Source organism: Athene noctua, chromosome 13 (genome assembly GCF_965140245.1).
Source record: "Athene noctua chromosome 13, bAthNoc1.hap1.1, whole genome shotgun sequence".
Taxonomy (NCBI): domain Eukaryota; kingdom Metazoa; phylum Chordata; class Aves; order Strigiformes; family Strigidae; genus Athene; species Athene noctua.
The window spans coordinates 17,522,504-17,537,343 of NC_134049.1; the positions used below are offsets into that span (position 1 = coordinate 17,522,504).

The window sequence follows — 14,840 nt, forward strand, 5'->3', positions numbered from 1 at the left end:
CAGATGCTCAAATATAAAAAAGTTGCTAACAAAATTTTATACTGCTATAACAGGGGTCTATCCTAGATAGACACCTGTTGATTCAGCATTGTACTTAAATTTAAAAACCAATATAAAGACCCAACTAAATACATCTCCTGCACAACTTTTAAGGCTTTTACCCTAATTTTAAATAAACCAAATTCTTCAAATCAGGGAAGATTAAGTGTCAACAGTTCTGCACAACGTAACAAGCAGGTAACAGTTTTGAACTAAATTTAAAGCCCAACATCGTACTTAACTATTTTTGACATACCTGTGACAATCTGCTCAATGCATGTTAGTGGGACATCATGTTCACCAAGGAGGAGGTTTTTATAATGGAATTTCTGAAACATATGAACTCATAGTCATTAATTGCAGTTCTGCAGTTCACAACCAGATACACAGCACAACTTTGAAGAAACGGTGATAAAAATCAGGCATGCCTAGACTGTTCTGATGTGTACCACCCTTGCCTATTCACAGGCAATTAGAGGTTGTGGAAACAGCTCTGATGTTGGTGAATGCACACCAAACCATTTAGAAACCTCAGTGGAAATATGCTAAATAACCCCACTACTTGCACTGAATTTACCAGCCTCAAAAATTACTGGTAGAAATTCAATGCAATCTGAAGTGTAAAATATATATACATATATACATGATATTAAAAAAAAAAAAAAAAAAATCGCCAACTATTACTTTAACCATAGAAAGAAAGAGTATTAATTCAGCTTTCCAAAACAAGTTTTGACAACTACCTCATGTCAAAAATTAATTTTTTGAAGTAGCTTTGGTCAAGCTTGCTAACCATTACTGAACAAACAGCTATCTACTTTCAGAGCTTTATGCACACCTAGTTAATGGAGTGTTTCTTTTAAAAGCCCAAAATGAAAGTGAAAACTCTACTGGAAGTAACACAGCTCAACTTGAATTTCCAAACAGTAGCATATGCTGTGCATTTCAAAACCTGAGGTTTTGAACGTCACATGTTGTGGTTTGACAAAGGCTTGCTTTCTTGCCCCCCTTTTCTTGTTGCTTCAACTACTTTGTCCTCTGTCAGTAATGCCAATTAAACCTGGACAAACGAACGGCTTTGCTGATCTGACACTTGTCTAGTCAAAAGGAACATTTGCAACTACCTTCTTCAAGGAGGAAGATGTTTTTATATAATTGCTGCTTTGTCTTTTGTGAAATCACTTCCCAATGAAGCCTCCATCAACAGAGGTAAATAGAGCTGGCTGTACTTCCATACCAAACTTCCTCTGTTCTGATATTCTCAATGAAGGGATGGAATAGCAACAGTAAGAATAGGACAGTGGAACCTCATCATTTAGCCTGCTTTGTTTTAGAAGGCATCATATTTATATAATTTATGAGACAAATTTACTATATTCTAATTAAATCCATTCTACCTATCACATTTGTTGTCATGATGTAGTAATGTGAGTAATACAAACCTGTAGTGGCATTGGGTCATCCGTAATAAAGGAAATCTTGAAGTTAGTGCAAACCAATTTGCCCCACAGGTCATATTGACTTGTATCTGTTGCAATGCATTTTCTTACAAAATTTACTTCATTTACCACAATTTCACCTAAAACAGAAACAGCAAAGTGGAAAAGATAAACCTATATAAATCTTGTAGGTGAAACAATCTTGTAGGTAAATCTGTAGTACCAAGAAGTCCCTAAATTTACCTGTTTCAAGTTTTACACCTCCTCTGGATAAATCTGGAGTTTAACTAACACCAGTCCAGGGAGAAAACCACTTTTCCAAACCAGACAATATTGTGCAGTAGTTAAAAGCAAAAAACCCCAAACCACAACATACCACTTTCCTTATGCCCAGAAATCAAAAATCTGCAATTCTTCACTATTAAAAATTCACTGGTGTGGACAACACTGTCCTTTAAACAAAGGCAAACATTCATGTACTTCAGATAGTATTTATTTAAAAAATTGAAATTAGCTGGCTATTGTTAAGTACTTTAGAGAGCTTTATGAAATTCATGAAGTCAGAATAATCAGTCTACATCTAGTTTTGCATTTATAAACAGATTTTCAGGTGATTTCATAAAAGAAAAAACAGAAAAACCACACTAAACACTTCAGTATTTTCAAGTTTCTACTGCAGGCATCTAAGGAAAGAGATCAATAATTTTCTTTTGCAAAACAGAAAACCCAATTGAATTTTAAAAAAAGCTAATTCATCTGGGATAAGCTGTGAAATAAAAAAAAGCATAGAGGCAAATGAGACTGAGGACCATTTAAAAAGAAAAAGTAAATAAATCACTACATCACGTTACTTTTTAGTTCCACAACAGAGGTTTCCGAAAGCTAAATAGTAATTTCATTCTTACTTCAGGAAATTAACTTGGTCATTTATTTTACTCCTGTATAAGGCTTTTGCTTCTGTCATCAGATCAACTACCTCCTTCTGCTGCTGTCTATTTAAATAGTGTGGGAGTGGAAGTGTGTTCAAGAGAAGAGTGATTTTTATACTGTCTGTATGTTTTTGTTTCAAAAAGACTAAGGACTAAAGATTGCTAAAGCCTAGTTTGCTTGTTAACAGGCTGGGTATATTTAGTGTCCCAGTTGCCTAGAATCATTTATTTCACAATTATCTCAGTGTCCTGTGCTTTGCAAGAAAGAGTCCGTTCTTTGGGTGACTATAAGCAGTAATCAGTTATCTGTATGTCCAGTAAGTATGGATATAGCTTTGAGTAAATTTCCCATCTGTCTCCTGATCTAGAAAAGGTATTTCCCTTGGGTAGTTATCACTGCACCCAAGTAACCATAACTTCAAAGAACTGTCTTTAGCATTCCAAATGCTTGAGCGGAAACGTACCTTTTGCTAGTCCAGTCTCCGCACATAGTCCTCATCCTAAATTCTTTAGCCAAGCTACCCTACTAGCTCTCTTGCCCCCAATGTAATTAGGCATCAGCCTGGAAGTCACTAAGAGCAGCAGCAAACTGAGTCCCTGTGTTTAGTTCAGTTGTGATCAACAGCTACAAAAATTTCTTGGACTAACTGTGTAGCCTTGAACTGGCAGAATTATGCTGGGTATTCTGGGGCCGTTAGAAGATGTAAGGGGAAGTTTCACTGACCTGTGGTTATCACATACACACATAACCTATGTCAGAAGTGGCAAGAGCTGTGAAGATACTCTATAGACAGATGTGCTGGAGCTTTAAAGTCTTTTCCCAAACACTACTAAACCATGCTTAAATGATGTTCTGAATTTGAAAAAAACCCCAACAATTCTGACAGTTGCAGCACAAACAGTTAAAGATGTTAAGTCCACAGCAATTGAAATAACCATATTGTAATGGAGTACATGAGAATTACAAGTCCTACTTCTGTTAAGCACTAATGAAAATGTTTCAATACTTTAAGAAGTTTTGAGCTGGACTCTGCTAAATGTCCTGCATTTTTTTTTCTAGTAAGCTATTTACTTAAAATAACTGCAAAACCCCAAACTGTATATTAAAGCAATTCCTTCTCACAATTGGTGTTAATCTTCAACAGTCATATTCTGCCTATGAAGTTTCCCCTCTCCACAAAGTCAGTTGTTCTAAATAGTTTTTAATTCTTACCTCTCTCAGTACCCCCAGTATACCAATGCATTTCTAATAAAAAGGTACAGAGAGCCAAATACACCACGAAATGAAGCACAACTTCCATAGGTGGTTTTTTTTCAATATAACATTCTGTTATCTGTTATCAATACAGTATTTTTTAGTTGATACACAGGAGAAACTCTTGCTAAAAGCACAAATTACTATTATCAAACTATTTCATTCCTTCATGTCTTTGATGATACAAAACATTAGAGAAATAAGAGATCTATGCAAACTTACTCAATTTGAATCTACTACAGTTCAAAACATGCCAGCTACATCACTCTCTTTACCAAAGCCAGGCTTTTTTACTTCCCTCCTCCATTCCTCATAATTGTGTCGCTACACTGCAACATGTTAACACTAATCCGATTTTACTGCAACTTCATTTGTTCTCATTTCATACTACACAAACACTTTCTGGATTTTTTGGTCTAGTCTCTTCTTTGCACTCAAGTTTACAGGCCCAACATAGAACTGACAGTTTTGAACCTCAGTATTGTAGTATGGTGAGACAAAGTGCATGCATACAGATTTCAGCTGAAGGGTTTAAACACTTAGCACAGGCATGAGAAAATTTAATAGATGCAGTTCTCAAAAGCCTCCAGAAATGGAACATTTTTTTTAAGTGCAGGTTTGGAATTCTATATTGACCCACCTTTTATCCCTCATTTGGACATCTATAATGAGTAATATAAAAAGCTGCAAACCTTCCAAATTTAACTCAAGTTTAGGAAAGTAGATAAACAACGTAAGTTGTTCCTGTTGGTCTTGCACAATGAACCCTTCTTGTATTTGTAGTTGAGTAGGTGATTTTTCTATACTAGTGTCAACAACAGAGCTATTCAGAGATATTACACTGCACATTTTTACAATGTAGCTGCTGCTTTTTTCCAGTAAACAGTCACAAGCTGTTCCAGACACGGAACAGCAGTCAACACTTCCATGTGACTCCAACAGTCAAAAGAATGATCTCAGGAGACAAGAGTAGTTTGTTTAAACTCTGACAGGAAACCAGAAAAAAAAATACAGGTTGCCACCCTTATATATAAAGCCTAATCATGTTTAATAAAAATATTTCTATGCTGAACACATAAATCACAAAAATAACACGAGACTGAAGGATCTATCTAGCTAATACCCCTTCCACTTAACACACAGTTTCAAAAACTGTTCAACTTCAGAAAAATCCTGCTAGATCTCCCAAAAGCACATGCAATTTAATCTTTTCATATTTTGGATGTTAAGAGAATTCATAGTATATTTCTAATTCACCATAATGCATAGCCCACTACAATGCAAATAAAATTCAGAAAGCAGAGCATGAATGAACAGGAATCAGACAACAAAGCCATGACTAAAAATGCAGAAGTGATCAACAGGTATCACAGCTCCTGTACAACAGCACCAATTTTGTCTCCCCAGCTTGCAGTCATACTACATGAGTCTGTTTAGGCATGATGGCAATTTATTTCTGCAAAATTTGAAAGTGCAATCCCCAGTCAGTAACATCCTAAAATAAAAGGTGTTCTGCACCATTTTGCCTAATCCTGAACACTATTTTTGTTACTTGTGGTGTCATGCCCCAACGGATCAAATTTAATTTTTTGTCTGTTTAGCTGGTGAAGGTAGTAATTTGTAACTTACTGTCAGGCACTCTGGATCTAACAACCTGCATAAATGTAAATCACATAGAATGTCTAAAAATTTTTCTTAGCTTTTTGTGTAATTTGTGCCAGTTTTATCACTATTTGTTATCAATAACAGGGCAATCAGACAATAAGTTAATTTGATAGATCTAAAAAACCTAAGCAATAACTTCTAGAATTAGCACTGCATTAGAACTTGTAGTTGAAAATGTCTGTATCTTCTCTTAGAGTCAAGGGTCTGGATTCTTTATTAGCAGTAGGAGATGCATAAATAATCCTCCTTCACCTATATAGCCAGTTCTCATGTTTGCTATTTTAAGATTCTGCGTTATCTTAGCTTAAAATTAAAGAAATATGCCAACAAAGAAGACGACCTCAAGTAATTCCCAGGTTTTCAGTTGCTCACTCAAGCAGTTGTCAAACCCTTCCATCCAAAAGAGTTTCCAGCACAAGTTTCACTGCCCACAAATACAGAAACAATAGAGCAGAACAGTGTACCTTAAAACCCTAGCTTTCAGGGAAGAAGTTTGAATAGCATCTAGGACCACAACCTTACCAGTGTACAAGGTGAAACTGAACAGCATTCAACAAATCTAACAATACTGACTGAATACAAAAATGCTGTACAATGAAATAAAGTAACTGAGCAATTTACAAGGTGACAAGTTCATGCTGTTTCATATACATATTGATACACAGAGAGACAACACACAGGAACATGCATACATACATACATTAAAATAACATTTCTAGCACATTAAGAACCTGATACTTGCTACAGGCAACAAATGGCTGAAATCAGACTCCATATATGAATAATGCAAATCCTACAGGCTCAAGAAGTTTGCAGGTACCCTACATATTGCCAAGGGAACTTTTTCAATGCTGTACTAAAAGCTTAAAAATAGGTTTATTAGTATAAACATTCTTTAATGAACATTGAAGTTCTAAATCAAGATCTGAGTATGTTTAGTGTACATTCAAAGTCTAATAGACATAAGGACAAAAGAAGGTATTAAGTACTTTAGGCAGTCATATAATTCCTACTAAACTCATAAAAACTTAGCACCTGAATACACTTAGGAAACTAAACCTCTGTTCCTCATTTATAATGTTGATGGTGATTATACCCAATTAAGACAACAGAAAGCCAGCTTGTTTATGTGAAAGATAGTCTAAAAAGTTCACAGTAGGAAAGCTAAAGTTAATTCAAGTAGCCATTTAAGCATTAAAAATGCACATTAATGAGTTCACTTGTATTTAGAAAGATCTAAAACCTTTCCAAAATTATTAGCAAATAATTAACTTTTGTAAATTTCTGAGTACGAATTTCCAATAAAAGCTTAATTAATAAGCAACAAATCTAGAATATCTTCAATTTAGCTGCCTCTTCTTAACCGTTCTCTTGTAGAGCATACCAAAATTGCATGAGTTTATTAGTATGCACCAAGCATTTAGATGTAAATGACTCTAATCCACTTTTAAATGAACCTTCTGTTCGGTGTGCTCAGCCACTTCCAAATTTAAGAAAAAAGTATTTGTAAACTCATGAAATAATTGTCTTATATATTTTCTGATTTTATGAGCTCTTACAATGTATTTAAGGATTTAAGGTATGTGAAGACAAAAAAGATGCACAGTATTGCAGATATCACCCATCTTTCCCCCTCTCCCCCCATTTTCCAATACTTTCACAATTAGTTAAAAAATAGACTACATTTAATTTTATGTACATCTGCAGAAGGAAAAAAATCAAAGTAGAAATGTTGTTACAAAGGATAGCTCAATCCTGTGATTACTGTGGAATGGAAAATTATTTAGATATATTGTATTTGCATTAATTTTTAATAGGATAACCTGGGATTTCTGTCAAAACCCGACTAACCACTGCTTGGAGAGTGGTGCATTTTAAATGCACAGTACCGTAAGAGCTTGCTTTGCCAAACTGATTAGAAAAACTGTTTTTAAAATTTCATATACTAATATTGTACAGTTTCTCTAGTGTGCTAACAGAACGAGAAAAAGAGCCTGACAAAAGCTTAGCTAGATTTTAGAAACGCTCAGTAAGGAAAGAAGGCGTAAAAAAAGTAAAGACTTCTTAGTAAAAGTTTTCAAAGAACAACTATTCTTTTCTCATGCACAAGATTGTAATCGGTATTTGTCCAATAATGGCTAATTTTCGTGAACCCTGCAAAAGAAAGTGACCACAGGAGGGATCAGAAAAGACAACTGCTTTTCTGAACAAGGATGGGATGCTCCACAAAAACTTCCCCCCATGCCCCAGAAACACAGCGAAGGACCCAAGAACATAGAGCAGACAGCCAACAGGAGTTCACGGGGCAAGAAGGGAACACCCATCATGAGCAAGGCTCTCATTACCAACTAGATCCAGAACAAAATACTGCACTAGATTAAAAACCTGATCATGCTTAGAATTGCCGTAATCCAGCAATTTGCATTACCCCTAAAATTGAAACAGTTTCATATTCAATATGCATTCACACCATTTTCACTGCCATTTGTGAGACTTTTAGTCACATCAAAGAATTGATTCAGTTGAAAAATAATTCTAACCATGTATTTTAATTCCTTTATTGTCAATCCTGACTTCACCCGAATTAGTCCTCTGATCTGGCTCGTTCCTTGGTTGCACAAGTGTCAGCACCAAGTAGCTAATAGGAACACATACCTGTGATGAGAAAAATGGAGTAATAAACAGCTCCTCTTGGCATCAGCATCTATTTTTAGGCCAAATTAAAATAACTATCACCAAACCCTCCCCCAAATGTTTCAGCAATGATGTGGGCAGAGTTCTGTAACATGAACAATAGACAAGCCAGTGAGGAGGGAGAGTGTTTTGTGTTTTGCATATTTTTAGTCTGGCTATATAAACTACAGATTCCCAAAGCCTGACTTTGCCTAAACAATATAATTAGTAACAATTTGAGAGGAGGGTGGTTTTCAGCCTGTTATTTTATAACTACGTCACCAACACAACTTACAGATGCTGTTTTAAACTTGTAATATATTACTGGGTCTAGCTTAAATTACTCAGGTTTGGCTTAATAAGTAAATCAATACAGAAACACATGTTCCTTCAAAATTAGTTTGCTGAAGACTTACTTCACTGGAAGTAAATATAATTGCCACGAGACAAAAAAACAGTAGTTTGGTCAGCTGACAATTCAGAATCTACACTTAACATTTTTATCCCTTTTCTGGACTTTAATGACTTGTTGCATTAAATATATGTGGGACAGAGCAGAAACCAATTATTTGGAACTGTTTTGCAGACTGCACATGCACAAACATTAAAATACTTCATATAAAGCATGTTCATCCTTCTGTCTTTAAAGAATTATTTCCATATTGCCCTAGTAGCAAATAGGAAAGTATTTTTGTATAAATTTACAAATACTTTAAATATATTACTGGTCAGAAACTTGAAGAAATGCCCTCTATGTATTCAGAACAGAGAAGGCAGCACAAACTGACTCCATCCAGTAAAATCCACTTCTAAGACTGTATCTGGAATTAGATTCTACATGCAGACTGTCTTGGTAGTACTTATATCATTCCAATCCTTAAAAAAAGCAAAACCAAAAACAAAACAAGCAGTTAACTGAACCCAAAGCATGCCTGAATATTTACTTCGAGTCAAACAAACAAAAAAGCTACAATAGAAAACAGTATTTACTATATACTTACTGTAAGTGATGTTTCATTTATTCTAAATATAAGTCAAAGTTTGCAGAAAGCTGCTGTTTCAGATTTCAAATCTAGAATTTGAAGCTTATGATTTAAATAAAACTTCCAGAAATATTCTTGGTGTAGAAAACAACATTTAGAAAATTATACTTCAGAAAAGCTTTAGGGGACTGTATTACTTTCCAAATTGCCATTCTGATTTTCTAGTATGGCCATTCTGGAATGTTGAAAATAATTTCATGATCCTGTATGACAATGAAAACAAGCTGAAATTAGAAAGCTGTTTTACTTACTTGTCTAATATCACACATCAACTTTAAGAACAAACTTTTACAGTAACATTTCAATTTCAAATGACAAACCTGACACAGGGAAAAACCCCTAACCTTGCAATATGACATCTTAATCAGCTGCGCAATGAGTAAGAGAGCCTTGGCTAGCACACACTGGAAACGAGAATCAACAACTGAATATGCTTTGGAAACAATCAGAAACTGACTTCACACAAGTTCTATTCAGTTCTTATCAGCATTGATAGGCTATCACTACTCACCATCAAGAGATGAACACCCTTAACAGATCAAGTAATACCTACTCGAGTATCAACTCATTCCAGAAATACACATGGAAAAAGGTACTGACAGCAACAGCATTATTACTCGTACCAAGCAGTTAAACAATCCCAGTTTCCCCTTGGAAAACTCTTTGGTGTAAAACCAAAATGATTTCTAATACACAGGAAAGGCAGACCTAACAAAATCTCTGGGGTTATGCATTAACCTCACTAACTTTGTCCCTATTTCTTACCCCTCCTCCCCAGTCACAGTGCTGGCATCATGCACACGCACTGCAACACCATGACCTCTGTTCTCCAGCTCTGGGACACCACAAACCAAATGAAAATGTCAAGAAAGAGCTGCAAGGGGTTCAAAGCAGTCAGGAGCGAACATACCTGGAATACTAACGCACAAGGGTGCCTCACCAAAAAGTGTATTTTCCTTCTCCTATCACAAGATGTGTTGCAGCTGCTCTGGAACACATGACTTAATGTACTAAGGATTTTCAGAAAGCAGGGAAAACAAAACAAAACAAAACAAAACAAAACAGAAAAAGAGGTGGGAGCTAACTTGCAAGAGAATCAGACACTTCTGAAAGATTAAAACCTTCAATGATAAAGTCTTAAAAACCTCCCATAATTCAATTTCTACAGTTGGTTGCCTATCTAAGGGCACCTGTACACAAAAAAAGCAAACCAAACCCAAAAAGTGGATGGTAAAGCCAGTTAGACTCTATCATATAAAAGCTGAATATATACAGTGGCAAAAATCTTGAACACGATATGTAATTCCATGTCAACAAAAACACAGAGCAACTGGAAAAAAACTCCCTTCTCAGGACCAACTAAGACAACTAAGCTAGAGGGGAAAAAACCAGCAGACACATAACACAAGTCTGAAAATCAAAAAGCACATGGAAGAACATGATGGTTGCTGTGTAATACAAGAAGTAGGATTTATTCAAAGAAACTAGATGGAGGTAAGTTCAGAACAAAGGTAGTTTGTAACAGCATATAATTAATTTGCTGAATTTCTTATCAGATGGAGCTGTGGGTGATAGAAATTGACATGGCTAAAGAAAGCAATTGGATAAATGCATGTAAGAAAAATCCAACAAGAAGTATTAAATATGATAGCACTGTCTCTATGATGCTCTGTAACTCCCCACTTGGATCTCCCATTATGACACTGTAAGAGAAAAGGCCCCTGCCACAGACTGAAGGAAGCAGGGAGGGCAGAACAAGCAGCTGGGAGCTCAGCTTGTCCTGGTCTTTCTTCTTCCTACATGGCCACTGGCAGCAGGAGGTGACATCTGACTCAGCCCAACTGTACTTATGACCTGTTCAGAAACCCACCACGGGCGTGATCACACTGAAGTTGACTTTTACACTCTCACCGTGAAACATGGTGCAGACACAAGAGGCTATGAATTAACATTGCAACAGCAGCTCACCACCACTATTCCTTTAACTCGTCTAAATGCAAGCAAGATTTTAAAATACTATTCTAATTCAGTTCTACAATTTTACTGTATAAACTTTTAAAACCAAAACCAACTAAACCATTTCTAGCTGTTTTGTAAAAATGTACAGGTAACAACTACAAACTTAACCTACTAGCAAACTAGTATACTGACCAACACTTCAAAATAATTACTACAAGTGGGGATTAAGTATGAGAAAAGGATTGTTCCTTCTGAATCAGATGTTCCATTAGTTATGTAATCTCCTGCAGAACATCCTGTGTGAGCAACAGTAAGGTACCTTTTCACCTCCTCTTGCCTAAACCACAGTGCAGCACTGCTTACAGTACAGACACTGGCCTGGTTCCTTATCCACCCATGGTACTGCACCTCTCTGCACACTACTTTGCCATTCAATTAATGAAAACATGCATTGCACTACATTCCAGTTACGGTGTACAATTTTCTTGAATGCTTAAGTTGACATCTCAAAAATGCTACAGACACTATTGTGGAAAGTAGGCTATGATTGATTACCAGAACAAAACACACCTTAAAGTTTAACAGCTTTAACTTCATTCTCCCCCAAAGTACACAAGGTAATTTCCGACTAGCCAGGCAAGGCACTTTAACAGACTGACTGGCAGACTACCTGCTATTTCTCTATTTTTCCTCTTTGACATGCTTATAAAACAAGCTATGTAAACAAAGGGAAAAAAAAAGTGAAACTGTTACACAGGCCAACTCTTCAACTAACTGCAAAACCTCTTGATCAGATACTACACTAGCAGAACAGAACCACAGAAAGAAAAAGAAAGCACTTTTATAACTCCATCTTAAACCTGATTCGTGTTTTGGAATGTAATTATACCAAATTCTAGAAAATTCTGTGCTTTTCCCTACTGCAGTATCAGCATTGCTACTTACAACCAAGGTTTTTACTTGCTTTAAATGATATTTGTTGCTTTTCCTAATATACCACCCTCCTCAGGGCACACAGTTCCATGAGAATACACGCTTTTGTTCCAAAAGCTGAGGAGATGAGTCTCTATTCCTCTGGGCACCAGATGAAACTTTAAAAACAAACTCCACAGGTTAAAAGTTTATTCCAATGTAAATTCTAGTTTAAAATAAAATTAAACAAAACCCTACTCATTTTGCAACCTGACTCATATTATTTCCACGTCTAGAACTACCTCTCCTGACCTTCACTGCACAGAAATACAAGTTAGACAATAAAGTATTTCACTACTTTGGAATTTCAGTTTTTAGTAAACTACTCCTCAAAGTGACTACGTTTAGGAATCAAAAGCTTAATACAACTATTTGCAGTTTTCAAAGATTATTAAAGCCAGTAACTGCTTGTGCTAATATAACTTAATTCCAAAAGAACTCCTTGAAAACTCCAGCAATTAAAGAAGCATAATAAACATTCAGCCACTCAGACTTAACTCTGTTCCTGTGAGCAAAAGCAATTTCAGACAACTATTAAGGATAGGATATTAGAAATACCATACTGAAACTGTACGTGCAAGGGAGTACAAGTCAGTCTTAATATAATTAAAAGAGTTGGAATTTGGCCAGAAACTTAGGTTATGACAAATCCAAAGCCAGCCTATCCAACAGTACAATGTGTACTTGTTTATACACTTTTCTACTGCACCATTTGATGACAGAAACAAAAAAAATGTGTTTAGCCCCATGCTTAACTTTAAACAGGAAGAGTTTCATTTAAGTCATTTAAAATAAGTCACTTCTAAACTCCCCCCCACCCTCATACAGACTGATGCTCACAAAAAGGAAAATATTTTGTCAGAGCTACTCTGTGATTGTACAGAACAGGGAATCTTATATAAAATAATTCAAAATAACACCTTAGAATGACATGGAGGTGCAAATTTTAATTCTGTGGTCAGTCATGCTTTTTTAATCTGCTTCTATATAACCTGGGGCAACTTACTCCAAATGTCCCAAAAGCCACCAAATGCTGATTTCAAAGATAGTGCAAACAAGGGAAATGATGCAAACGTGGGATAAATATAAGTCAGTTGAGAAACAAACCCAGTCAGCACTATTTTGTGTACTTCAGTTTCACAAATAATGAACGAACCACACTGCAAAAAGCTACTGCACAGAAGTTGTTTTCTATATCTGCTCATGCACATGTCCCACAGTAAAGGCAAGATGTGTTACATTTTGAGAAAACCAATCTCATACTGCCTTGCATTTTCTGTGGAATGTCTCAGAGAAGAACATGCAGTCACTTCCTTGTGAGTCAAAGACCTTGGATGAGTATCAACTGCAACATAACCAATGAGATGCCAAATGGTAAGCAGAAATTTTGCAAGCATAAAAATATAACTGTATTTCAAACACAGAGCAATCTTAGCAATGTATTTTAAGGTATTTATGCCTCAAGCAGAATCTGTATTATTTTGTTTCATGGAGTGTCAGTTTTAGGTCTTATCAACTTAGACAACATGTTAGCCATAGCTTCCTAAGTTAGTGCATATGTAAATTCAGATTTGTTAACATATAATCTGAATGCTAAAAAAAAATGCAGTATATCATTGTTTTAAATTCAAAAATACCCTTAGAAACAGCAAGCTAAATTTATTACTGTACTTGGACTGCAAACTGTACATCAATCTTGAGAATAGTAGATTGCTCCTTTGGTATCTGAAAAAGGCTTTTAGAAATCCTCATTGATCAAAATGTCATTTACCAAAGATTATTTGTTACTTAAAACACATAAGTCATGAATATACTACATTTTTATAAATATGTAATTATGAACAATAATAAAAACATTGCTTTTCTCATCCCCAAGCTGAAAAGGTTATTCTGCATAGGTTTAAAGACACTTACAAATTCCAAAATTATATAACAGCCGCATATTCAGTAAGAGTAAATTAATAAAGATGGCCTAGCTAGATTACCTACTGGAAATTCTATGAATATTTTCCTTTAAAATAAAGGAAGACTACAACACATGCTACAGGAGTGGGTTCTGCACACAGATAAGGGTCTGACTACCTCACAAAAATATAATTATTAATAGTCTTCCGAAAGGTGTCATAAATGTTACAAAACTCACCATGGTTTCATTTCAAATACTCACAATAAAACCAAGACACTATTCCACACATACTAAAGCATCACACAGGCAAAATTGCCTATGTATTTATTTATTGTTTCACGCAGGTTAGAACAGTTTTCTACAGACACAAATATCAATAGATTTTCCTACTTAGAAGTTATATTCCCTTAAGGAGCATGCAAAGATTAAAATATACCAAAATCAATAATCACAGTAAAACAGGGAAAACTAATTACATTTACCAATTTTATTGTAACAAACAAAAAGTTTAAATATATCCTTGTTGAGGTATCTGTCAAATTCCTGATTTATGCCTACCTGGCAAAAGTACTGGTTCCAGTTTTTTAATCCTTGGTTCTGAAGCTATGTGGTCTTCAGCCTGAAGAAAAAAAAAAAAAAAAAAAAAAAGATAATTCACTTAAAAATCAGAACCTTACAGTCATACACAAGCCAGACCGATTCAGGCAATCGAGAAAGTTCTCCATTTAAAATAAAAAGCTGATCTTCAAGAGCTAGGATCCAATCATAGCAATCATTTTCTGTAAAAATTTTAACGGGTTTGTGTACATTTAGCTTTATACCACAAGAATACTATAGCATTTAAAGTGCTGATGTTTAACTAATTGGGCAACCTAGGTTATAAAAAGTCCCAGGATGAACAAAAAACAATTTGGCTTGACGTTCCATAAAGGCTCAAGTCCTACAACAAGCTTTACACAG

At 35.4% G+C, this 14,840-nt stretch overlaps 1 protein-coding gene across 3 annotated transcripts in view; it reads right to left on the reverse strand.

Moving 5' to 3' along the window:
* The window catches only part of MTMR10 (myotubularin related protein 10), a 37,742-nt gene that overhangs the window by 21,397 nt on the left and 1,505 nt on the right, over positions 1 to 14,840 (reverse strand). The window contains exons 2-4 of one of the 3 annotated variants that reach the window (XM_074917675.1): positions 14,439 to 14,499; positions 1,482 to 1,618; positions 296 to 368 (exon numbers count right to left, since the gene is read on the reverse strand). In XM_074917675.1, the coding sequence (XP_074773776.1) occupies positions 296 to 368; positions 1,482 to 1,618; positions 14,439 to 14,499 (271 nt within the window). Of the gene's footprint in view, positions 1 to 295; positions 369 to 1,481; positions 1,619 to 7,982; positions 8,078 to 9,001; positions 9,247 to 14,438; positions 14,500 to 14,840 lie in introns of those variants that run through there. The other 2 variants (XM_074917678.1, XM_074917677.1) reach the window with 2 other exon arrangements.